General features: G+C 45.3%; 1 protein-coding gene across 1 annotated transcript; it reads right to left on the reverse strand.

Annotated features, from left to right (window-relative positions):
- Positions 1-459: 459 nt before the first annotated feature.
- On the reverse strand, positions 460-19,145 carry LOC142915383 (E3 ubiquitin-protein ligase Mdm2-like). The gene is made up of 6 exons (XM_076061215.1): positions 19,089-19,145; positions 15,472-15,548; positions 10,536-10,598; positions 2,950-3,059; positions 1,384-1,458; positions 460-597 (listed from the first exon to the last, which is right to left on the reverse strand). Exons 4-6 carry the CDS (start codon positions 3,049-3,051, stop codon positions 460-462), a joined length of 315 nt encoding a protein of 104 aa, XP_075917330.1. The 5' UTR covers positions 3,052-3,059; positions 10,536-10,598; positions 15,472-15,548; positions 19,089-19,145.
- Positions 19,146-26,863: the final 7,718 nt, after the last annotated feature.

The raw sequence follows: 26,863 nt of genomic DNA on the forward strand, positions 1-26,863 counted from the left end.
CGCGCTATGAACCCGGGGAGGGAGTGAGAAGGAGGGAGTGAGGAGGAGGAGGGAGGGGAACTTCACCTCGCCTGCTGTCGGCCGTCACTATGGAGAATGACTTCACGAACAGCGCTACCACCGAGTGTCTGGAAGAGAGAGACAGGGAGATCCAGGCTGGGTTTGGATGCAGGCTCTATCTACCGCCCCTCTCTCTCTCTCTCCACCCCTCTCTCTCGTTTGTTTCTTTTTATTTCACTTTTTAAATTATAATTTTTCTATCTACGTGACTTTAGTGAAAGAACCAAAGAATATTCACCCACTCAATCACTCACCCACTCACTAAACAGCTCACCCACCCACTCAATAATTCACTCCCCCACTCGCCCTCCCTCCCACTCACTCACTAAATAACTCATCCGCTCACCCACACTCACTCACCCACCCACCAAATCTCTCTCCACCCTCTTTCTATCTCCCTCACCTGGGATCTCTGAGTGAGAATCCCTCCACACCAAACACCTCCCCCAGGGGGTCCCCGCCACACCTCACCAGGTACGGCCTCTCTACATCGTAAAGTTGTCTCCGCTTGATGTATTGTCCCACGTAGTGGTACGCCTACGTGGGACGTACACACACACATGCACACACACACGCATGCATGCACACACACGAGTGGGTGACTGAGTGGGTGAGTAGGTGGGTGGGTGAGTGAGTGGGTGAGTGAGTGGATGAGTTAGTGAGTGGGTGGTTGAGTGATTGAGTGGGTGAGTGGGTGGGTAGGTGAGTGAGTGGGTGGTTGAGTGATTGAGTGGGTGAGTGGGTGGGTAGGTGAGTGAGTAGGTGAGTGAGTGGGTGTGTGGATCAGTGAGAGAATCAGTGAGTGAGTGGGTGGATCAGTGATTTAGTGGCATGGGCGGAAGAGATGGACTAGTCAGTGAGTGGATGGGTTAGAGGGTGAGTGGATGGGTTAGAGGGTGAGTAGAGTGAGTGGTTGGGTGAGTGAGTGGATGAGTGAGTGGTTGGATGAGTGAGTGTTAGTGTGTGGGTAAATGGAGTGGGTGAGTGGTTGGGTGAGTGGGTGGCTGAGTAGGTCAATGAATGAGTGGGTGGACGAGTGGTTGGGTGAGTGGGTGGGTGAGTGTAACGTCTGTACTATGTTGAACTTCTTTCGCACCGCACGTAGCCATCTGTGATAATCCTGCAAATCCAAATTATACAGCAGGTGTCTGGGTCGCGATAGAATCCACGACCTCCTGTACACCAGACGAGGTAGTCAACATCTCCTAGCCACCCTGATAATGATGATGGTGGGTCCCACGACCTCCTGTACACCAGGCGAGGTAGTCAACATCTCCTAGCCACGCAGATGATGATGGTGTTGGTGGCCGTGATGGGACCCACCTGCTCCCACGTGAATGTGTCGCCCTCGACACCGACCGACTGCAGCAGACGAAGCATTGCAGGCACCGGCTTCAGCTGCGTCCCAGCGGACAGAGGCATCACGGAGCCACATGTCATCACTCACACAGACACAAAGGTCCCCCGTGTAGCCTCGGCAGGCTATAGGGGCAAGTGCTGTTAGCGAAGAGAAGCACCTATCAAGGCTGCCGGCACTGTGGCACATGAGGGGGTGGGTGGCCAGCACCACGCCGAACCGCCTTTGTCTCCCCAGTGGCTTTGTTTACTACGACACACCGCTACACCAGCTACTCTTTTGAGTCAACCTAGGGGAGGCCCAGGACCGATTGTAGTGTATAGTAGTGTATATTACATTGTAGTGTATAGTAGTGCATTGTGTATAGTAGCGTATAGTACTGTAGTTTATAGTAGTGTAGGGTATAGTGTAGTGTATAGTAATGTAGTGCATAGTAGTGTAGTGTATAGTAATTGTAGTGTATAGTTGTGTATAGTGTACAGTGTATAGTTGTGTAGTGTATAGTAATGTAGTGTATAGTTGTGTATAGTGTACAGTGTATAGTTGTGAAGTGTATAGTAATGTAGTGTATAGTTGTGTATAGTATAGTGTACAGTGTATAGTGTACAGTGTATAGTAGTGTATAGTATAGCGTACAGTGTATAGTATAGTGTACAGTGTATAGTATAGTGTACAGTGTATAGTGTGCAGTGTATAGTGTACAGTGTATTCATAATAAAGGTTTTTGGGTTAGATCGCATTTATTTATAAATGTGTCGTAACCCTCCACCACCCGACACGGCCAATCAGCAAAAAAAGTGTCACGTTGACAAAAGACAAATAATTCACTACTTCAGCCCACCGGTGTGTTGAAGAGTTAATCCACATTTACAGTTTGAGTACGACGTTTCGCTGGTAAATACATCCAGCATCATCAAGCAATTCGCCAGAATGGTAAAGCCCTCGCTTGCTCCCGGTTTTTATATAGAGCAGCAGGGTGACGTCATCACTTAACTCATATCAGGTGCAGCGATTAGAGGCGGAGGGGGGGGTATTGTAATTATATAATCGATTAGTAATCAGTCATTGTTTATGATTAGTAATGAGTTGTAGATTAGTAATTATTTAAATGTAATGTGTATTATTTAATAATACGCTTCCAGGCCACACTATATAAAAAACCGGGAGCAAGCGAGGGCTTTACCATTCTGGCGAATTGCTTGATGATGCTGGATGTATTTACCAGCGAAACGTCGTACTCAAACTGTAAATATGGATTAACTCTTCAACACACCGGTGGGCTGAAGTAGTGAATTATTTGTCTTTTGTCAACGTGACACTTTTTTTGCTGATTGGCCGTGTCGGGTGGTGGAGGGTTACGACAAATTTATAAATAAACGTGATCTAACCCAAAAAACTTTATTATGAATAATATTGGTCGCGAAAGCCTACGTGTTAAACTGTACAGTGTATAGTATAGCGTACAGTGTATAGTAGTGTACAGTGTATAGTAGTACACAGAGCACCGGTGAGCCCCCCTAAAAGCGACTCACCAGAATGTTCCTGTGAGCTCCAGCAGCGGCCAGAGACAACCTGGAGTCACCGGCACTCATCACGGCAGCGGCCAGAGACAACCTGGAGTCACCGGCACTCATCACGGCAGCTGTGAGACAGCAGGAAGACAGCGACACTCGTCACGGCAGCTGTGGAGACAGCAGGAAAACAGCGACACTCGTCACGGCAGCTGTGGAGACAGCAGGAAGACAGCGACACTCGTCACGGCAGCTGTAGAGACAGCAGGAAGACAGCGACACTCGTCACGGCAGCTGTGAGACAGCAGGAAGACAGCGACACTCGTCACGGCAGCTGTGAGACGGCAGGAAGACTGCGACACTCGTCACGGCAGCTGCGGAAACAGCAGGAAGACAGCGACACTCGTCACGGCAGCTGTAGAGACAGCAGGAAGACAGCGACACTCGTCACGGCAGCTGTGGAGACAGCAGGAAGACAGCGACACTCGTCACCGCAGCTGTAGAGACAGCAGGAAGGCAGCGACACTCGTCACGGCAGCTGTAGAGACAGCATGAAGACAGCGACACTCGTCACGGCAGCTGTGAGACAGCAGGAAGACAGTGACACTCGTCACGGTAGCTGTGGAGACAGCAGGAAGACAGCGACACTCGTCACCGCAGCTGTGAGACAGCAGGAAGACAGCGACACTCGTCACGGCAGCTGTGAGACAGCAGAAAGACAGCGACACTCGTCACGGCAGCTGTGAGACAGCAGGAAGACAGCGACACTCGTCACGGCAGCTGTGGAGACAGCAGGAAGACAGCGACACTCGTCACTGTGTGTGTACACTACGTGTGTACATTGTGTGTGTAAACTGTGTGTACACTGTGTGTGTCTACACTGTGTATGTGTACACTGTGTGTGTGTACATTGTGTGTGTACACTGTATACACTGTGTGTGTGTAGTGTGTGAACACTGTGTATGTACAGTGTGTACACTGTGTGTGTGTACACTGTGTGTACACTGTATGTGTACATTGTGTGTGTACACTGTGTGTGTACACTGTATGTGTAAACTGTGTGTGTGTACATTGTGTGTGTGTGTGTACACTGTGTATACACTGTGTGTGTGTGTGTGTAGTGTGTTAACACTGTGTATGTACACTGTGTGTGTGTACACTGTGTGTGTGTACACTGTTTGTGTCCGCATTAAACCGAACCCCCGGCAAGGCCATCTACTTAATGACGAGAGAAAATTCACACGAAATGTCCTTTTCAATGAAGTCTTCCAGATGTAAATTGATACAAGCTTTTAATGAAGAAATAAAATCATCTAACTCAAAACACAACACAATTCAAAGATGTTTCATTTTAAAACTTCAAAACGGAGCATGGGGTACTTGCGTGAATGCGTCCTTCGTGTGCAAATGTTGTGACTTTCCTGGCCTGAAGGCCGTCAATGTGTTGGGCCATTATTGGTGCACAGCGTCTCAACAGCAGCAGTGGGGTTTGCTTCAACCGATGGTTACGAACATCCAGACGTGAATCAGCAAGGAGCATTTCTAGTCCTAGTTAGACAAAATCTACGTCAACACGTAAGACAAAACTACAATTCGTGTTGTAGAGAATGTATCTCCTCCTATACGTTTAACTTTCAAGTGGTATGCCTTGTAACTGATGAATGATCCGAGTGTGCTCCCTATTTCAAAGACAATGAGTTGCTCCAGAGGCAGACGCTTCGTGAAACACAAAAGTACCCTTTGACCTGTATCACAAGAACAACGGGTCTCACCTGAGTTCTCTGTACAGGTTACTTCCAAAACACACACACACTTTGTCCTAACATCACTTAATCAATGTGTGACCCTCAGACAAAATGTTACATGTACGCGCACAATCAGACAAGTATTCATTCTAAATTATTGACGGGCATATTAACATTGATTACTGCAGCGATATTGACTGCATCACGTTACATCGTATTAACAAGAAGTTATTTTACAAATACGCACCGTCTGCTTAACAGTGTATGTACAACGTACTATTGTTGCATCATTCAAAACGAGTAGGCCGTTGCATGCTGGGGTCTGGGTCAAAATGTAGCAAATTCTAAACATTACGCTACAAATAATAGATCACGGCACTTCGATGGCAACACAAGCAATCGTCATCAGGTGGGACAAGCACAGCAGCAAGAAGAAGAAACTGCTGGAGTAGGCGCCTACTACTTCAGCAATTTCTCTTGCTGTGGTTGTCCCACCTGATGACGATTGCTTGTGTTGTGATCTAAACGCCGTGATCTGTTATGTTTCTACCCACGTGGTGACTTTACCGAAATAACTCAAGAGTGTGGATTCCTGCAGTCACGAAAGCTTCGAAATCAAGATTGCCTACAAACTACACAACTGAGATGACGCATCAATCATCGCCCCCTACTGACAGTCTCTTGCCCACATGCAGGCCGGTGCAGGGCCACCACTCCGTGCCACACAGGGGCAGCTGCTACTTGGGGATGCTCTTCGAGCGTCTCAGACGAGATACAAAACTCCGAGTTGCCGAGGCGATTAAGCGAGCAAAGCGTAAACGCAATTATCATGAGAACATCGTGAATGCTTGGGAGCTTATTGTCTCTCGCTCCTGGTGAGAGATTGACCCAACCCACAGGTCCACAAAGACTGGCCGCTCTTACTCTGCAGGTTGAACCTAGGAAATGAGTGTTCAACTTCATATTCTTGTCATTAAAGGCCTGTGACAAAGGTGCATCTATTGTAGCGACATCGTCTCTGGCTTACACATCTACCGGGTCTCCACTTGACTTTGTATTGTCTCGGAGGAAGTCCACCCACACCTCCACTTCCACAAACTGCTGGGAGTTGCCTCGCTCTGCCTCACAGTCAGAATTCTCCTCTTGCTTCACGTTACCTCCATCAATGTGAAGGTCCCATTTTGGAGTTGAATCTTCATCTTCACATTTCACCATCACTTCTTCCCTCTTCACCATCACTTCTTCCCTCTTCACCATTACCTCTTCATATTTCACCTCGATAACTTTAAAAGTGTCCAAGCTGGGATTTTCTTCCGGTTCATGTTTCATGAGGGATGGGCTCATGGTGGCACTTTGACTTTCACAAGCCGATTTCAGACTCCACTCCTTGTGGATCTTCTGATGCTTCTGTGTTCTCTGGTGTACTTGAAGATGTGGTTGCTGTGCAAACGTTATCCCGCACGGAGTGCACCTGAAGGGTTTCTCTCCCGTGTGTGTTCTCTGGTGTACTTGAAGATTTGATGAATCTGCAAATGCCTTCCCACTGTTGTATATATAGGTGTTATGAAAATTGATGAAAATAATGAAAATTAAATGAAATTTGAGATTTGCATAATTTATCCGAAATTATGTTAATTAGTGTAATTATGTGCATAAATTATGCTGATTCGAGAGATAATCGTATTAATTTATGCGAGTGGGCGTGGTTATGATAATGCAGGTCGTTATGGATTATCAGGTCGAGCCTCGGTGACGAGGATTGTGTTATGAATTGGAATAACGCAATTAATCGTATGCAGTGACGCAGGCGTTGTGAGCGTGAATGAGAGAGAGACGATTCGACTCTGCTCTTCAATTCCGTATTATCGATAAGGATACGATTACTCTCGATTGAACATTACGGATTATGTGTGTTATGGATCATGTGGTGATAGTGTGCTTATGATAGGTCCCCAGGATTCAGATCTCATACGCAGAACAATATTATGCAGAATTTCAGGAAGAATCACACACAAACCTTCTGCTTTAATCAATTTTATTTCTAGCTAACTTATATATGAAAAACTCAATCTCGGGATTTGGAATTTCAACACAGCGTTAACACGATACCATCACGATTGCGTTGTTTCACCTCGATAGCGGCACCTGTGGTTAATTCCCGACGCGTAACGCAATCGATCGGTTGTTGAGAGAGAGATTAAAAACATGCGAACTATTCTATCAAACCTTAACTTTATAATATGCAAACTCGTATGCTTGAATTGTTACACAACACGGCACTTGGTCTTTGATTCGTATCCAATCCTTAATACATTCTGATATGCGAAGTTATTATGCTTGAAATCGTCAGCACAGTACCACGTTGATGTTCGTTCATTGATTCATAACGATTATGAATTTAAAGCGTTCGACTGTAATACTTCTAATTGCCTTATCAACACCACTCGATGGCCACAATGCTTCGTTACTTGAATTGTCACACAAAACAGCATTCGGTCACTGATCATGCGCGGCCCTTAATGCAATTATTGTCACGTTGTTAACAATAGGATGACTGATTATTATGCAACGCTACTCGTTGACAGGGCACTCCAACCAGTATTATTCTTGGAGGCACAAATATGCGTTTGAATTCGTTATTTCATTCGTGGATACCGGCAAGATTATGCAGACAGACAAATATTAACGAACGACTCAAGTATTCCTAATCAACTTCTCAACGCGACTCAATGGGTGGCGATGTTTCCTTTTGAGATCCTTATCTCGGGCCAATCTTTTAATTGATTGTGGCCAGACCCCTGACAGGGAACCGGTTGAACCCGCTCTTCAACCCCGCGAGCGGCGCTCCGTGGTGAGGAGCCAAGAATTAATCCTTGTTAATGGGTCAGTTGGTAATTTATGCGGTTAGAAGTACAGCCCCAGCACAATATTACAGAGAAAAATTATGAACACTCTTAAAAACGATGGATTATTCACTCGGTCGTTGCGATGTTTCCACAATCACGGATGGTTCAATGGCTTGAGGTTTTTAGGCTTTGTTAATGACCCGTGTGTGTGTGTGTTGAATGGTGTGAGTGGTGAAAGAGTAGGCCAATGTTCGGAATCGATTCTTTGCGTCAAGCAGACGTCTGGTTTGTGTGTAGTGGGGGGCAGTGTATCATACGTATCAGTTGATTCTTCTTTCAGTAGTTGGTTCGGACTCGACGGACGTTGGTGAACGAGTAGATGCGTTGTTGTAGCTGAGATGACCGTCTGGTAGACGGCGTTAGAAGCACGCCCGCAGCGGCGCGCTGGTGCTGATGGCTGGTGCTGATGGCACGCTGGTGGCGCGCGCTTCCTCTCCTTGAAGACGCGCGAACGCGCCCGTGCTGGTTCGCTGATAGCAGTTTCTCTCCACTGCTGGCTGAGCTGCTGCACGCTCTTGCTTGGCGTTGCTGGCCGCGCTCTTTCTCCTTGAAGATGCGCGAACGCGCCCGTGCTGATTCGCTGACAGCAGTTTCCTCCACTGCTGGATGAGCTACGCCGGCGCGCGCTCTTTCCGCTGCTGTAGTAGCTGACGCTGCGCTCGCGAGCGACAGGTCAAGTTTTTCTTCTGCTGAGTTGAGTTGAGATGAGTCTTCTTCTGTTGAGCTGAGTTGAGATGAGTCTTCTTCTGTTGAGCTGAGTTGAGATGAGTCTTCTTCTGTTGAGCTGCCCCCGAGGGCTGATGAGTTGGCCCCGAGGGCTGATGAGCTGGTTTCAATGCTGAAACGGCTCCTTTTTATGCCAAAAATCTCTCCCCTTCTCGGCTCCCCCTCACGAGGTGGAGCTATCTTTGATCTGATCGTATGTCGGTGGGGGGGGTTCGTGTGTCGGTGGTGGGGGGGGTTCGTGTGTCAGTGTGTATGTTTGTGTGTGTGTCATTTATGACACGGTCCTGTTCGGGTCTTTCCTCAAGCCATAAACATCAAGACAACAGACACCTCGATTCATCTCGGTGGCGTCTGGTTGTCTGATCCCTCCACCCAGAGAGAGGGGCGGGTTCCCCCCCCCCTTTTCCGTTCACGTTCCGACGCACAAAGAAATGGTTAAGATTTTTTTTAAGTTTAACATTTCACATCACAGTTGGTATCTTATCATACACAGTTATGATCCTGCTTGTGATTGATAGTATTTGATTTATTTCCAAGTGAAGATGCTCTTCCGAGCGTATGCATTTTATCACGTGCTGCAGGGAAAGACAAAGGTGGCCGGGATCTTCCCATCTCTCTATACTTTGCAAATATCATTTCGACTCCATGTTCGCCACGACTCGTGTTTGTAACTACGTCCTCCCGACACCTCTCGGTTTACCGAGGTTCGAATTGTTATGATGGAATTATTAAAAAGAAAAATAATTTTCATCCTGAGTTTAAGAGGTCTGTTTCCAGATTGTTGGAATCCATATCCCTTGGTTCTGTAAGGTTCTATAATGGAATATCGTTTAAGGTTAACACATTATTATTAATGTTATTTTGCAATTTCTTTAAAACTTGTTTGTCTGGTTGCCGTGTGTGGGGTGGGGTGTGTCTCCTCATCAAACCCGGCTGGCTTTTCCAGATGGCCCCTTGTGATAAGGTGTAATTCCTGCTTCTCCGCGCTGTGAGAGAGACAAAGATGGTCGGGGTTGCTTGGGATATTGTTTAAACTCTTTCGTAAGTTTGCCCGTTCGCCTCATTCCTTCTCGATAACCTTTGATGTGACTCGGTATTTTGTCTCCAAGCTTTGCTTTAACAGTAAAAGTATTAAAGGTGAAAATCATTTGATAGCGAATTAATTATTGGATAATAATTCACTGATGTGTCTGGTGGCCTGTTCTTAATTGGAGTGAGCGTTAGGCTCGCTACTTTTATCTTATTCTTGTTGTTGCCTTTTAATTTTTTTTGTTGTTGTTTTACTGGAAAATAAGGAAAAGAATATGTATACGATTTACCCTGTTGGCGTCTGGTGTCTGCTCTCTTGGTGTTCTGACCTCGGAGGGACCTTTCCTAAGGGGCCCATCAAACTCTTGTTCATCTGGAGATTTTCGCCGATAGCTGTTACATCCTCGCCTTGAGAGTTTTATTATTTCTTTATTCTTTAATGGTCTGTTTATGACCGACATCTGGTTTTTCGTGTTTCTGGCTTACTGGTTTGATTCATTAAAAAAAATATATATATTGTTTGTCACGAAAGAAAGGAAAAAGAAATCTAGGTGTATGCATCCGTAAATATTCTTATGGATATTAATTGTGGAAAAAGGGCCGTATACAACACCACACACACTGCACTTGAAGGGTTTCTCTCCTGTGTGAGTTCTCTGGTGTTCTACAAGATTAGACTGTGCAAACGCCGTCCCACACACAGTGCACTTGAAGGGTTTGTCTCCCGTGTGTGTTCTCTGGTGTATTACAAGAGCAGATGAATGTGCAAACGCCTTCCCACACACACTGCACTTGAAGGGTTTCTCTCCCGTGTGTGTTCTCTGGTGTATTACAAGAGTAGATGAATGTGCAAACGGATACCCACACACACTGCACTTGAAGGGTTTCTCTCCCGTGTGTGTTCTCTGGTGTTCTACAAGATTAGATGACTGTGCAAACGCCTTCCCACACACACTGCACTTGAAGGGTTTCTCTCCCGTGTGTGTTCTCTGGTGTATTACAAGAGCAGATGAACGTGGAAACGCCTTCCCACACAGACTGCACCTGAAGGGTTTCTCTCCCGTGTGTTCTCTGGTGTTCTACTAGAGTAGATGAATGTGCAAACGCCATCCCACACACACTGCACTTGAAGGGTTTCTCTCCTGTGTGAGTTCTCTTGTGCCGTGTGAAATTTCCAGTACGATCCGTGCTGTATGCACACCGGTCGCATTGTTGCCTTGTCCTACCGAGCTGCGCTGAGTGCATTTGCTCCATCAGACCAATTCTGCAGAGGAAGCGTCAGAAGAAGCGTCAGCTGCAGACAGAAAAAAATAATATCCACACCATCTACACGTCAGTATCGAGGCACAGAGGAAAGCATATATACACAGTAACACGTGACTTACACGTCTATACTTATTCATATAATCATGATATAGTGGAAAAGTGTCCCAAATTCATCACACGGGCTGTTATGGCACACAATGAGAGGGCAAATGGTTATAAACATGCCTGGAAGCCCTCGTATCTTCAAAATGAATGTTCACCAAAAACTCCGAGCACACAATTTCAGCTGTCTGGCAACAAAAGGAATATTTATGAAAGCTAAATTCAGCTGACATAGCAAAGGGTGTTTAAATAATACTGTTTGTGTTATGAAGAAATGCATAAATTAATGTTCAATCGCAACTTAGAGGTGTGAAGCCAGGCACAGATGTCCTTGAATGCTGGGATGAACAGATCCGACTTCAGCTGCACGTGTGTGCTGTGTTAACTTCCTGACTCCATTCTTATAAAGAGTTGCAGAGGAAAACAAAAAGAAACTATTGTTTTGATATAACCTCCGTGCTCAATAGAGTTAATAGACTTTACTGCAAACACAAACTTGACACTGTCACACACTCAGAGGCGGAGCCAGGATTTTCAGGTAAGGGGGGAAACCCCTCCAGCAATGAAAAATGATAGGAGTTGTTAGTAAGTAAGGAGTTGTTGGTAAGGAGTTGTTAGTAAGTAAGGAGTTGTTAGTAAGGAGTTGTTAGTGAGGAGTTGTTAGTAAGGAGTTGTCAGTAAGGAGTTGTTAGTAAGGAGTTGTTAGTAAGTAAGGAGTTGTTAGTAAGGAGTTGTTAGTAAGTAATGACTTGTCCCTTACTTTTTATTCGACGCGTGTGATCGGCATTGCACTCGCTGAAGGTGTTTGCCTTCAGGGAAGTCGTGTACTGTATACGCAACTGCGCAAAATTCTGTGAGCCACTTATAACTGCTTTGCCGTTACTTATTGCCAATTATGGACTCGGACTGTTGTACTCTCATAGAGTCCCTGGCACGTAATAATATGCCACACGGTGGCAGTGGGGGTCGCAAAATGCTGATTTATCTATATATATGAAAGGGAAATGTGTGGATACATGTGTCTGTTCGAAATGTTTAGCATACTTCCCAACGTGCCACACACTTGAAATTTGGCATGTGGGTATGTTCCATACTGTACACAATGTAAAAAATGTAAAAAGTATTTTGTATTTTTTTTTTGGGGGGGGGGGGGAAATGACCATGAAGTGTCTGCCGTCAACCCGCAACACCTCTGAGTCAAGCGCTCTGCAATGCTTAGAGCTGTTAACAGCGTGCCGGGAGATTTTAGTTGGCGCTTCGCTCCTGGCCGATGAAGCCATTGGCTTCTCGGAGTTCAACACACATCCTCCGTGCGAAGAACGGGTAGAACTGCTATCTAAAATATGAAGCAGAACATTCCATCTGTTTGTTTGTGCGAAGCAGCAAAAACCTCTCCAACGCTGAGCTCTGGCGTCGTGAAAATTTGCACGGCTGACGCTGTCTGTAATTTCTAAGTGAACGTGACTATTTTCAGCTCGCCACGTCATTATTCCCTTCCCCGAGTGGCCAAAATCGACCTTACGTAGAAGTGCGTTAGGGTTGAATTTCCTTGAGTGAAAACATCCGATTTAGGTAAATTTATTTGTTTCGGCTTTTTTCTTTCTTGCAAGCATCAATTTTTTCCAGGGTTTTTCAGTGAAATAGAAGGGAATGTGAAGTTAATCCAAGACAAGAATCCAAGTCCCGGGCGAAGCTGGGTAGTGAAGCTCGTTACTAATAAACCTCAATGATCCTATCAAAATGAGGGATTTCTATCGGATCGTTGGGGAAGCACGTGCCACCCTACCCCCCACTGGCTCCACCACTGTCACACACTGGCATGGTTCACAGGTGGTGGTGTGTCCAGACCCACGCCTGGCCACCTTCACCTGCTCAGTAGTAATGCTTCCTCACTCCACCAAGTAGTTGAGGATCAATCAACACAGCCGAGGCTGCGTGTCTCTCTCCCCGTGGTCGTGTGGATTTCCTTCCCGATCCCCCGGTTTCCCCTCTACATGTAGAGAATGAACACCGCCAAGCGTCTAGAGTGAACACCGCCACGCGTCTAGAGTGAACACCGCCACGCGTCTAGAGTGAACACCACCAAACGTCTAGAGTGAACACCACCAAGTGTCTAGAGTGAACACCACCAAGCGTCTAGAGCAGTGGTTCTTAACCTGGGTTCGATCGAACCCCAGGGGTTCGGTGAGTCGATCTCAGGGGTTCGGCAGAGCCCCCGCCACGGAGGTCCGGACACACTTGAATTATTGTGTAAATTTGTGATGACACACACGGCCCGCTTGGCCATCACTGGCTGCAGATGATCATGCTACACTGCTTGGCCAATCAGCGCTGCGGGGAATTTAGTGCGTACTCAGTAGTCAACGTGTGACTGTTGTTGTCGTACGTCGTGTGATTTCTTTAATATTTTATCCATACTATGTTGGGCAAAAGAAGAAAGTGGTCGGACGAATATGTACAACATGGATTCTCATGTATCACGGAACGTGATGGGAGTGAGCGTCCTATCTGCATGATTTGCAACGCCAAGTTGAGCAACTCTAGTCTTGCACCGGCAAAACTAAAGGAACACTTCTTGAAGCTGCATGGAGACGGGGAATACAAGAACACAACACTTGCTGAATTCAGGGTGAAGAGAGCCAGATTCGATGAAAGGGCCACTCTGCCTGCTCTTGGATTTGTACCTGTTAACAAACCGATCCTGACAGCATCGTACGAAGTTGCTTACCTGATCGCAAAGCAGGGCAAGCCACACACCATTGGTGAAACACTTGTGAAACCAGCTGCATTAAAGATGGCGAATCTGATACTCGGAACAGCGGCCGAAGGTAAATTATCCCAAATTCCCCTTTCAAATGACACCGTCAGTGACAGAATAGAAGACATGAGTAAAGACATCTTGGCTCAAGTAGTCGCGGATCTGATTTCAAGCCCGGAAAAATTCAGCCTTCAACTCGACGAAACCACAGACGTTTCTGATCTAAGCCAGCTTGCTGTTTTTGTACGCTATGTGAAAGACGACATGATAAAAGAAGAGTTTTTATTTTGTAAGCCTCTTACAACAACAACAACGAAGGCAGCCGATGTGAAGAAGCTTGTGGATGACTTCTTCAGAGACAACAATCTTTCATGGGATATGGTTTCTGCAGTTTGTACGGACGGAGCTCCAGTCATGCTGGGAAGAAAGTCTGGTTTTGGTGCGCTAGTAAAGGCCGATGCACCACACATCATTGTGACGCATTGTATTCTGCACAGGCATGCGTTGGCAACAAAAACCTTACCTCCAAAAATGGCAGAAGTATTAAAAACTGTGGTGGAATGTGTGAACTATGTGCGAAAAAGTGCTCTGAGGCACCGCATCTTCAGTGAGCTGTGTAAAGAAATGGGCTCTGAATTTGAGGTACTTCTGCTCCATTCTAATATTCGGTGGTTATCCCGGGGACAGGTGCTGAATCGTGTTTTTGCCATGCGTGTGGAATTAGCCCTGTTTTTGCAAGAGCACCAACACTGCCATGCAGATTGCTTCAAAAATCCTGAGTTCATTCTCATTTTAGCGTACATGGCTGATATATTCGCAGCTCTCAATCATCTCAATCAGCAGATGCAGGGTGGTGGAGTCAATATCATGGAAGCGGAAGAACACCTGAAGGCTTTTTAAAAAAAGCTACCGTTATGGAAACGACGAACAGAGAACAATAACTTCGCAAACTTCCCGCTTCTGGACGACTGTGCAAGTAAGATCGAAGATGTGTCTGGAATCGGAGATATTTCTGTATCCACGGAACTGAAGCAAACAATTGCCACGCACTTAGATGAGCTTGCAAAGTCTCTCGACGGATATTTCCCTACAAGAGAGTCATATCCAGCATGGGTGAGACAGCCGTTCACGTTTGCTGTTGAAACAGCAGATGTCAATGATGAATTCCTCGACGAAATCATTGAAATTCAGCAGAGCCAGGTTCAACAGCAACTCTTCAGAACAACAACGCTCTCAACGTTTTGGTGTCGACAAATGAACAAGTATCCAGTTATTGCTAAGAAAGCCCTGGATTTTTTTACACCATTTGTTACAACATATCTTTGTGAGCAATCCTTTTCGAGGATGCTGGACATAAAAACGAAGAAAAGGAACAGACTTTGCTGTGAAAATGACATGAGAGTGGCACTTGCCAAGGTGAAGCCACGCATATCTGAACTGATCTCTCAAAGGCAACAGCAGAAGTCACATTGATTTCCAGGTATGTAATTTGTTGTGAGTTTATGCATTGTGTTGGTTTTATTCTTTGAACAAGGTAATGTTCATGCACGGCTCATTTTGTGTACCAGTAAAAAACATATCTACGTCTTGAATTTGAAAAAAATCACATTTTATTTTTCACTAAAGAGGGGTTCGGTGAATGCGCATATGAAACTGGTGGGGTTCGGTACCTCCAACAAGGTTAAGAACCACTGGTCTAGAGTGAACACCACCACGTGTCTAGAGTGAACACCACTAAGCGTCTAGAGTGAACACCACTACGTGTCTAGAGTGAACACCACCACGTGTCTAGAGTGAACACCGCCACGCATCTAGAGAATGAACACCGCCACGCGTCTAGAGTGAACACCGCCACGCGTCTAGAGTGAACACCACTACGCGTCTAGAGTGAACACCGCCACGCATCTAGAGTGAACACCGCCACGTGTCTAGAGTGAACACCACCACGTGTCTAGAGTGAACACCGCCACGTGTCTAGAGTGAACACCACCACGCTGTTGACAAGCCCCACCTTGTTGATATTGTTGTTGTTGTGGGCAGGTTGCTTCTGTAAACAAGGGCGGTACAGCAGCTCAACGTGGGCGTGGCCTGGTACAAAATAAAAAAAAACTGTGAATATTTAAAACAAAACAAAGTTACAAAGTAGCGAGCCAGGTGAAGAGAAATGAAAACTTAAGATGCTCTTTGGTTCTTTCGGTAAAGTCACGTAGGGAAATTTAATTAATTAATAGTTTCAGTTTCATTTATTTGGTATAGACCTGTGAGCCATTCGGCTCTTGAATTGGGTGCAACCACAACAAACAAAAAACATGAACAAGAAAACATCTTGAAGTGACTATGTGTGACTGTGCAAACATAAAATCCAGGGAAAAACAGCAAAATATTCCACAAAAAGCACCGTACACCAACGCTGTGTGCACATAGCATGCGACGTTTCAATTGCAACACAAGCAATCATCATCAGGTACAAATGCAAGAGAAAACAAACCTAGTAAACTTAGAAATGTAATGCAATACAACACAGAGTCGGCCAACATAACAGTCAACACCCCACCTGGTTGATAACGTTCTTCCAAAGGTTGCTCAATTTGAAAGAGAGACAAAAGACAGACACGGAGACACACAGAGAGAGATATAACACAGAGAAACACAGAGAGATACACACATACAGTGAGGGAAAAAAGTATTTGATCCCCTGCTGATTTTGTACGTTTGCCCACTGACAAAGAAATGATCAGTCTAATTTTAATGGTAGGTTTATTTGAACAGTGAGAGACAGAATAACAAAAAAAATCCAGATAAACGCATGTCAAAAACGTTATAAATTGATTTGCATTTTAATGAGGGAAAAAAGTATTTGACCCCTCTGCAAAACATGATTTAGTACTTGGTGGCAAAACCCTTGTTGGCAATAACAGAGGTCAGACGTTTCTTGTAGTTGGCCACCAGGTTTGCACACATCGCAGGAGGGATTTTGTCCCACTCCTCTGTGCAGATCTTCTCCAAGTCATTAAGGTTTCGAGGCTGACGTTTGGAAACTCGAACCTTCAGCTCCCTCCACAGATTTTCTATGGGATTAAGGTCTGGAGACTGGCTAGGCCACTCCAGGACCTTAATGTACTTCTTCTCGAGCCACTCCTTTGTTGCCTTGGCCCTGTGTTTTGGGTCATTGTCATGCTGGAATACCCATCCACGACCCATTTTCAATGCCCTGGCTGAGGGAAGGAGTTTCTCACCCAAAATTTGACGGTACATGGCCCCGTCCATCGTCCCTTTGATGCGGTGAAGTTGTCCTGTCCCCTCAGCAGAAAAACACCCTCAAAGCATAATGTTTCCACCTCCATGTTTGACGGTGGGGATGGTGTTCTTGGGGTCATAGGCAGCATTCCTCCTCCTCCAAACACAGCGAGTTGAGTTGATGCCAAAGAGCTCCATTTTGGTCTCATCCGACCAAAACACTTTCACCCAGTTGTCCTCTGAATCATTCAGATGTTCATTGGCAAACTTCAGACGGGCATGTATATGTGCTTTCTTGAGCAGGGGGACCTTGCGGGTGCTGCAGGATTTCAGTCCTTCACGGTGAAGCGTGTTATCAATTGTTTTCTTGGTGACTATGGTCCCAGCTGCCTTGAGATCTTTGACAAGATCCTCCCGTGTAGTTCTGGGCTGATTCTTCACCGTTCTCATGATCATTGCAACTTCACGAGGTGAGATCTTGCATGGAACCCCAGGCCGAAGGAGATTGACAGTTTTTTTGTGTTTCTTCCATTTGCGAATGATCGCACCAACTGTTGTCACCTTCTCACCAAGCTGCTTGGCAATGGTCTTGTAGCCCATTCCAGCCTTGTGTCGGTCTACAATCTTGTCCCTGACATCCTTGGAGAGCTCTTTGGTCTTGGCCATGGTGGAGAGTTTGGAATCTGATTGATTGCTTCTGTGGACAGGTGTCTTTTAGACAGGTAACAAGCTGAGATTAGGAGCACTCCCTTTAAGAGTGTGCTCCTAATCTCAGCTCGTTACCTGTATAAAAGACACCTGGGAGCCAGAAATCTTTCTGATTGAGAGGGGGTCAAATACTTATTTCCCTCATTAAAATGCGAATCAATTTATAACATTTTTGACATGCGTTTTTCTGGATTTTCTTGTTGTTATTCTGTCTCTCACTGTTCAAATAAACCTAACATTAAAATTATAGACTGATCATTTCCTTGTCAGTGGGCAAACGTACAAAATCAGCAGGGGATCAAATACTTTTTTCCCTCACTGTACGCACAGAGAAACAACGCCTCTGTGTTGAGGCCTTAAATAGAGAGAGAGAGGCAGAGAGAGAGAGGGGAGGGGTGTAGAGAAATCCGCGAGTCAATGCAAGGCCGTAGCCATGGAGTCAACATTGGGGGGGAACAAATCTACCAGGGGGTCTGGGGTCCCCCCCCCCCAGAAAAAAATCTAAATTTGAAAACTAATTTCCTGACATTTCCTAAAATATTGAAAAATTTCACTAACACATGGGATGGAATGTTTTTGTTATTTGATACAATCATGTATAATATTGTATTGTATTACATTGCTCTGTTTTTACTTTTTAACTTTTCTTGTTTCATAGTATATAATGGCAGAGATTAGGGATTCATAAAGTACAACACAATCATATAAACACAAATCTACGCATTGTTATATGAAGACAAGTCCACATTTTGTGGCCAAGGTTTAGCAAATTGTTTTTATTAACATAGCATAGCAATTATTATTTAAAAAATATATATTTTTATAGCAATATATTGGGGGGGCATTTTGACCATATTTGATTATTGTGGGGGGATATGTCCCCCACCAATATATATTATAATTATTATAACATATTATAATTATTATAATATATTATAATTACGGCCTTGTGTCAATAAGAGATTTGGAACTTTGGTGACTGCAGTAAATAATAATAACACGAGGACACGCAGAGAGAGAGAAAGCACACTTATATTCTTGATTATTTCGGTAAAGTCACCACCATGTAGAAGGGAAACAATAAAATAAAAAATATATAAAACAATACAATTATCACGACATTTCGACTGCAACACAATCATCATCAGGTGTGAAAACCACAGCAAGAAAAACCACAGCAAGAACATTTTCTTGCAGTCGAAACGTCGTGACAATTTTATTGTTTCATATTTTTATTATTTTATATTTTTATTATTTTATTGTTTCCCTTCTACGTGGTGACTTTACCGAAAGAACCAAGAATATGAATCCCTGCAGTCACGAAAGCTTTAAATCAAAAGCACACTTAATCAAACAAACTGAGTAAAACTTGGAAATGTAATGCAATGCAACACAGAGAGTCGGTCAACACACAATAAACGCATAGCCTGGTAGATTACTTTCTTACAAAGATTGCTCAACTAAGCGAGATAATTGAAGCAAACGCGATCAGGCGAGGGCAGGAGGCAAGGCCCCGCGTGGCTAGGCCCCGCGTTGTAAAGTTCCAACCTGGACATCGATTCCCATGCTCGCTGCTACTCAACTGACATCCCTACGAGAGAGAGCGAGGCTCTACCTTGGTAAACAACAACCACCACCACAACCACCACGACCACCACCACAACCGCGATGAGAATTTCTCACCTCGGATTTCAGTTCATGCGCGGAGCGGCAGATTTCTGTTACCTCGTGACGTCACGCAGCAGCAGGAGGTGACGTCACTTGCGTGGTACAAGAACACTCCCCTCCCGCAATGAGCGGGTCTTAATTTAAATAAATTATGTTAATGAGCCGGCCCATACGTGGAGGGATGTGGCGTGGGTGCTGAACCCGTCGCAATAAACTCGCGACGGTCGACACGAACACATTATGTTAATGAGCCGCCAGTCACCGGGCGTAGCTTTGCCCAAATAAGGATTGTACTTGAACAGATAACGGAAGTGACCCAGGCAGAGGTGACGTCACGCTCAAGGGCGCGGTAGACGGGGTGGGGTGAATACCTTGGTGACATGACGTCACTAGCGAGGGACACCTCCCCCTGGCGTTTCACGCCGATGAGGTGATGCTGAGTAGTGACGTCACAGAGCGGGATTGGAGTTTAAGTTGATTTAGATTAATTTTCCATTGCTCCCTCCCTTGAACTCAGCAACAACAACAACGTGGACATTGCATCCCACTGGGATTTTTAGCACACAGCGTTGGTGTACGGTGCTTTTGTCAGGAATATTTTGCTGTTTTTTCATGGATTTTCTGTTTGCAGAGTCACACAAAGTAGTCACTTTAAGATGTTTCTTGTTCGTGTTTGTTGTGGTTGGACTTGATTCAAGAGCCGAATGGCTCACAGGGGTATACCAAAATATATAAACTGAAATTATTGTGTACACACTGTGTGTACGTACACTGTGTGTGTGTACACTGTATGTGTGTATACTGTGTGTGTGTACACTGTGTGTACACTGTGGGGGGCACAGTCATCTCAGTCGACCAATGGGCATCTTTTCATCAATTTATTATTTTCCAATTTTCTTGTTTTTGTTATTTTCTATTTACGTGACTTTATCGAAAGAACCAAGAATGTGGTAGCACATTCTCTATTTATTGCAGACGTTCAAGGTTAAAATCCGACAGGCACACCTGGCTACCCCAGTAACATTCACCACAATATGCGCAGTCTGCTAAACGGCAGATGTAAAACATAACGTTGCATCATTCACAACGCACAGGTCATTGCATGTTGGTGTCACGGTCAAAATTGTGGCAATTCCAAACATTATCCAGAAACTCCACAAGGGAGACACGCACCCCCTGTTACCAACGACGGAGGCGCAGGGTCAGACGTTCGATTACGTTGGAATCGATCTGCAGACGGTCAGCCGCTCCGTGTCGCCTTGTCTCGATCCGGCGATCCCAACCAGGTGAAAGTCCGCATCGAACCGAACCCCCGGCAAGGCCATCGTCTACTTAATGACGAGAGAAATTTCACACGAAATATCGTTTTCAATGAATAAGCTTTTAATGAAGAAATACAATTATACAATTCAAGACATAATACAATTAAAAGTTGTTTCATTTTCAGACTTCAAGACGGAGCATCGGGAGCTTGCGTGGAGGCGTTGTTCGTGTGCAATTTTTTTCATGACTTTCCTGGCCCAAGGCCGCAAATGGTTGTGAGGGGCGGGGCAGGCGGTCAGGCTTGCTTCAACCATTGGTTGTGAACATCCAGACGTGAATCAGCAAGGAGCATTTCTAGTCCTAGTTCGACAAAATCTACGTCAACACGTAAAACAAAATTATAATTCGTGTTGTAGAGAATGTACCTCCTCCTATACGTGTAACTTTTAAGCGGTATGCCTTGTAACTGATGAATGATCCGAGTGTGCTTCCTATGTCAAAGACAATGAGTTGCTCCAGATGCTTCATGACCTGTATCACAAGAACGGGTCTCACCTGAGTTCTCTGTACAGGTTACTTCCAAAACACACACACACACTTTGTCCTAACGTAACTTATTCAATGTTTGACCCTTATAAATGAAATGATGCATGTACACACAAAATAAGACAAGCGTTCATTCTGAATAATTGACAGGCATTTTAACAAAATTTAATTACTGCAGTGAAATGTCCTGCATCAGATAACATCTGATTAAGAAGCTATTTAAACAAAAAATATGCAGCGTCTGCTTAACAGTGGATGTAAAACATACTGTTGTGTCATTCAAAACGAGTAGGCCATTGCATGCTGGCGAATTCTAAACATTAGCAACAAATTACATAACTGAGATGAAACATCAATCATCGCCCCCTACTGACAGCCTCTTGTTCACATACTCTTTGGTTCTTTCAGTAAAGTCACATAGGTAGACAAAATAATAATAGATCAGAACGTTTCGATCGTAACACAAGCGGTCGTCCTCAGGCGGAAAAAAATAATAAATGCAGGCCGGTGCAGGGCCCCACCCTGTGCCACACAGGGGCAGCTGCTACTTGGGGATGCTCTTCGAGTGTTTCAGACGAGATACAAAACTCCGAGTTGCCGAGGCGATTAAGCAAGCACCGTGTAAAAGCAATTATTATAACATAGTGAATGCTTTGGAGCTTATTGGCTCTCGCTCCTGGTCAGAGATCTCCCCAACCCACAGGTCCACAAAGACTATCCGCTCGCTCTTACTCTGCAGGATGAACCTAGGACCTGAGTGTTCAACGTCGCATTCTTTTCGTTAAAGGCCTGTGACAAAGGTGCATCTATTGTAACGACATCGTCTCTGGCTTACACATCTACCGGGTCTCCATTTAACTTTGTATTGTCTAGGAAGTCCACCCACACCTCCACAAACTGCTGGGAGTTGCCTCGCTCTGTCTCAGTCAGAATTCTCCTCCTGCTTCACGTTGCCTCCATCGATGTGAAGGTCTCATTTTGGTGAATCTTCATCTTCACATTTTACCTTCACTTCTTCGCTCTTCACCATCACCTCTTCACCATCACCTCTTCACATTTCACCTCGATACCTTTAAGTGTCAAAGCTGGGATTTTCCTCCGGTTCTTGTTTCATGAGGGATGGGCTCATTGCGGCACTTTGACTTTCACAAGCTGATTTAAGACTCCACTCCTTGTGGATCTTCTGATGCTTCTGTGTTCTCTGGTGTACTTGAAGGTTTGATGAATGTGCAAACATTTGCCTGCACAGAGTACACTTGAAGGGTTTCTCTCCCGTGTGTGTTCTCTGGTGTACTATAAGAGCAGCTGACTGTGCAAATGCCTTCCCACACACACTGCACTTGAAGGGTTTCTCTCCCATGTGAGTTCTCTGGTGTGCTACAAGAGCAGATGACTGCGCAAATGCCTTCCCACACACACTGCACTTGAAGGGTTTCTCTCCCGTGTGTGTTCTCTGGTGTACTATAAGAGCAGCTGACTGTGCAAATGCCATCCCACACACACTGCACTTGAAGGGTTTCTCTCCCGTGTGAGTTCTCTGGTGTGCTACAAGAGCAGATGACTGCACAAATGCCTTCCCACACACACTGCACTTGAAGGGTTTCTCTCCCGTGTGAGTTCTCTGGTGTGCTACAAGAGCAGATGACTGCACAAATGCCTTCCCACACACACTGCACTTGAAGGGTTTCTCTCCCGTGTGAGTTCTCTGGTGTGCTACAAGAGCAGATGACTGCACAAATGCCTTCCCACACACACTGCACTTGAAGGGTTTCTATCCCGTGTGTGTTCTCTGGTGTATTTTAAGAACAGATGACTGTGCAAATGCCTTGTCACACACACTGCACTTGAAGGGTTTCTCTTCTGTGCGAGTTCTCTGGTGCTGTGTCAAATTTCCAGTCCGATCCGTGCTGTATGCACGCTGGTCGCATTGTTGACTTGTCATACCGAGCTGCGCTGAGTGCATTTGCTCCATCAGACCAATTCTGCGGAGGAAGCGTCAGAGGAAGCGTCAGCTGCAGACAGAAAAAAATAATATCCACACCATCTACACGTCAGTATCGAGGCACAGAGGAATGCATATATAGTCACATGTGACTTACACGTCTATACTTATTCATATATTCATGATGCAGTGAAAAAGTTTCCCGAATTCATCACAGGGCTGTTATGTCCCACAATGAGAGGGCAAATGGTCATAAACATGCCTGGAAGCCCTCGTATCTTCAAAATGAATGTTCACCCAAAACTCCGAGCACACAATTTCGGCTGTCTGGCTACAAAAGGAATATTTATGAGAGCTAAATTCAGCTGACATAGCAAAGGGTGTTGAAAACAATACCATTTGTGTTATGCATAAATTAATGTTCAATCGCAACTTAGAGGTGTGAATCCAGGCTCAGATGTCCTTAAATGCTGGGATGAACAATTCCGACTTCAGCTGAATGTGTGTGCTGTGTTCACCTCCAGTTTCCATTCTTATAAAGAGTTCCAGAGGAAAACAAAAGTAAAATATTGTTGTGCTATAACGTCCGTGTTCAACAGAGTTAATAGACGTTACTGCAAACACAAACTGTACACTGTCACTGGGTAAACAGGCGGCGGCGTGTCTAGAATCATGCCTGGCCACCTTCATCTGCTTGGCATGAATGCTTCCTCACTCCACCAAGTAATTAATTGAGGATCAACGAACACAGCCGAGGCTAACTGGAGTTTGCGTGTCTCTCTCCGTGGTGAGATGTTAACTACCTCACCTGGTATACAGGAAGTCGTGGGTTCGATCCCGACCCTGACGCCTGCTGTATATTTGGAGTTTGCGCGTCACTCCGTTTAGCGTCTTTGACCGATAGACATTGACACACGTATTCTTGTTTCTTTCGGTAAAGTTACGTAGATAGAAAATAACAATAACAGATAATACAATTACATTAAATAAAGACCACTTGTGTTGCGATCAAAACGACGTGTTTTTTTTGCTTTATTTACAATTTATTTTTGTTATTTTAATTTTATTTTCTATCTACGTGACTTTACCGAAAGAACCAAGAATATTAATTCCTACAGTCACCAAAGTTTTATGTCAAAACATTCACACACGTTGACAAAGCCTCACCTTGTGTTGTTGTGGGCAGGTCGCTTCTGATAACAAGAGCGGTATAGCAGCTCAAGCGGGCTTGGCCTGCTAACAAAAGAAAATAAAAACTGCGTGAATATTTACAATAAAACAAAGTTACAAAGTGGCGAGCCGGGTGAAGACAAATTAAACTTAAGCGAGATAATTAAAGTGAATGCAATCAGGCGAGGGCAGGAGGCAAGGCCCCGCGTGGCTAGGCCCCGCGTTGTAAAGTTCCAACCTGGACATCGATTCCCATGCTCGCTGGTACTCAACTGACATCCCTACGAGAGAGAGGCTCTACCTTGGTAAACAACAACAACCACGACCACCTTGAGAATTTCTCACCTCGGACTTCAGTGCAAGCGTGGATCGGCAGCCTCCTGTTACTTTGCGACGTCACGCGGGTAAGCAGGTAACATGACGTCACTTCTGGGGTAAGAAACACGCCCCTCCCACAATGAGCAGCTCTGTAACTGAATAAATTATATTCTTAGTTTTTTCGGTAAAGTCACGTTGAAGAGAAACAACAAAATAACAAAATATATATTATTGTTTTATATATATTTTATATATATTTTGTTATTTTGTTGTTTCTCTTCAACGTGACTTTACCGAAAAAACTAAGAATATGAATTACTGCAGTCACGAAAGCTTTAAATCAAAAATTGAATAAATTATGTTAATGAGTCCGGGCCATATGTCGAGGGATGGGGGCGTGGCTGCTGAACCCGTCGCAATAAACACTCGACGGCTTCAACAAATACATTATGTTAATGAACCGCCAGTTACTGGGCGTACCTTTGCCCAAATAAGGATTGCCACTGGATTGATATCGGAAGTGACCCAAGCGGAGGTGACGTCACGCTCAAGAGCGCGGTGGACGGGGTTGGGGGAGTGTGAATACCTTGTGTGTGTGTACACACTGTGTGTGTGTACACAGTGTATGTGTATGTACGTACACACAGTGTACGTACATACACACACACAGTGTGTAGTGGAGCGCAAAGGCGGTGCATTGGCCAGTCATCTGAGTCAGTCGACCCATGGCATCTTTTAATTATTATTTTTAAATTTATTTTTTTATTTGTTATTTGTATTACATTTTATCATTTTTAAATCTTTTATTTTATTTATTTTTTGTTTTCTATCTACGTGACTTTACCGAAAGAACCAGGAATATGGTAGCGCATTCTCTATTTGTTGCAGAGATTCAAAGTTCAAATCCGACAGGCACACCTGGCCACCCCAGTAACATTCACTACAATATGCGCTGTTCTTCTTCACGGCGGATGTCAAACAGAGTATTGTGTCACTCACAACGCACAGGTCATTGCATGTTGGTGTCACGGTCAAAATTGTGGTAATTCCAAAACATTATCCGGAAACTCCACAACGTAGATGACGCGTCAATGATCGCTCCCTACCGAGAGAATTATACCAGGTGCTGGCCGGTGGAGGGCCACCTTGTGCCACACAGGGGCAGCTGCCACTTAGGGGCGCCCTTCGATTGTTTGAGATGAGATTCGATACGAAACACCGAGTTGCTGAGGCAATTAGGCAAGCGACTTATGAGTGAAAATGTTGTTTATAACGTAGTGAATGCTTGGGAGTTTAATTATCTCTCGCTCCTGCTCACAGATTTACCCAGCCCACAGATCTTACATATGAAAAGCTAATGGTCAGTGAGGTCAGCAGCACTGTAGGTTCTGGTGTCAAGGACATGGGCGTGCATTCGCTGGTCCACTGCTATATAGTCCAGCGGATGTTCTTGCTTGGACCCGGCGTGAATCCATGATGTTGTCTGGATGCACAGATGCCAGAACAGCGTGTTGGCAATGACAAGCCCACAGGCTGCACAGAAGTCTAACAGCCTCCTATCGTTGTTATTGAGTTGTTCCAATCGCTCCAGACCAGGTGCCAGCATCATGACCAACTCGGGCATTGAAGTCACCCAACAGGATGACTCTATCCCGAGGGGCCACTTTTAGCTAACACCTGTGACAGGAGGTCATAGAAGGAATCTGAATCCACGGGCATGCCTGCATTCCTCCACTGATGTTCATCTTCGGTGGGGGCGTAAGCAGCCACCACCACCACCATTCTCTGCCTCCTGTTGATGGGGAGGCGAGCCCAAAGTAGCCTGGGGCTTACAGCTTCCCACACCTCGCCGCCAGCTTCCCACGCCGCCTTCATTCTTATTTCAGAATAAGAGCCACTCCTTGTTGTTTGGCAGTCTCCTGCCCCGAGTGGAGGACTCTGCACCCCTCATGATGATTGGAGCTAGAGCCAGTCCACTGGATCTCCTGCATGCCACAGAGATCCAGGCGGTACCGGTCCAGCTCTGTACAGAGTAGCAGCCTCTCCTCCACGTGGCCACTTTCAGTGGCTTTTTGCCATTTCTAGAGGAACCCCAAGGGTAAGGATTCAGGCATTGCTCCTCGCAATGTTATCGTCTGGCATCACAACCACCAACAACACACCTGTATTTGAATTGCAAGTAACTTTAATGAACACAACGCAACCCAAACAACCATTCGTTTGAACATATCCTAAAGAATCGTCACTGGGTGTTGGCTGTGAGCGGGAATCAAACTCGGGTCGTCATGTTTGTAGAGCAGCGCACTAACCGCTAGACTACACACACACACGGTACACACACACAGTGTACACACACACGGTACACACACACACAATACACACACATGCACAGTACACACACACAGTACACACGCACACAAAGACAAAGATCCCCCATATAGCCTTGACAGACTGTAGGGGCAAGTGCTGTTAGCGAGAAGGCCGGAACGGTACACGAGGGGATGGGTGGCCAGCAACCACGCCCGACCGCATTTGTCTCCCCAGTGGCAAT

This window comes from Petromyzon marinus, unplaced genomic scaffold (genome assembly GCF_048934315.1).
Source record: "Petromyzon marinus isolate PM22_M1 ecotype Great Lakes invasive population unplaced genomic scaffold, UKy_Petmar_22M1.pri1.0 PM_G_Scaffold_30, whole genome shotgun sequence".
Classification (NCBI taxonomy): domain Eukaryota; kingdom Metazoa; phylum Chordata; class Hyperoartia; order Petromyzontiformes; family Petromyzontidae; genus Petromyzon; species Petromyzon marinus.

What these genes read in the sequence shown, in the direction of transcription:
- LOC142915383 (XM_076061215.1), bottom strand. Translation starts at nt 3,051, where the DNA reads ATGAGTGCCGGTGACTCCAGGTTGTCTCTGGCCGCTGCCGTGATGAGT. An exon ending in GAGCTCACAGGAACATTCTG is followed by an intron (nt 1,459 to 2,949) that starts GTGAGTCGCTTT and finishes GCTGGGACGCAG; the next exon opens with CTGAAGCCGGTGCCTGCAAT. An exon ending in ACACATTCACGTGGGAGCAG is followed by an intron (nt 598 to 1,383) that starts GTGGGTCCCATC and finishes CGTCCCACGTAG; the next exon opens with GCGTACCACTACGTGGGACA.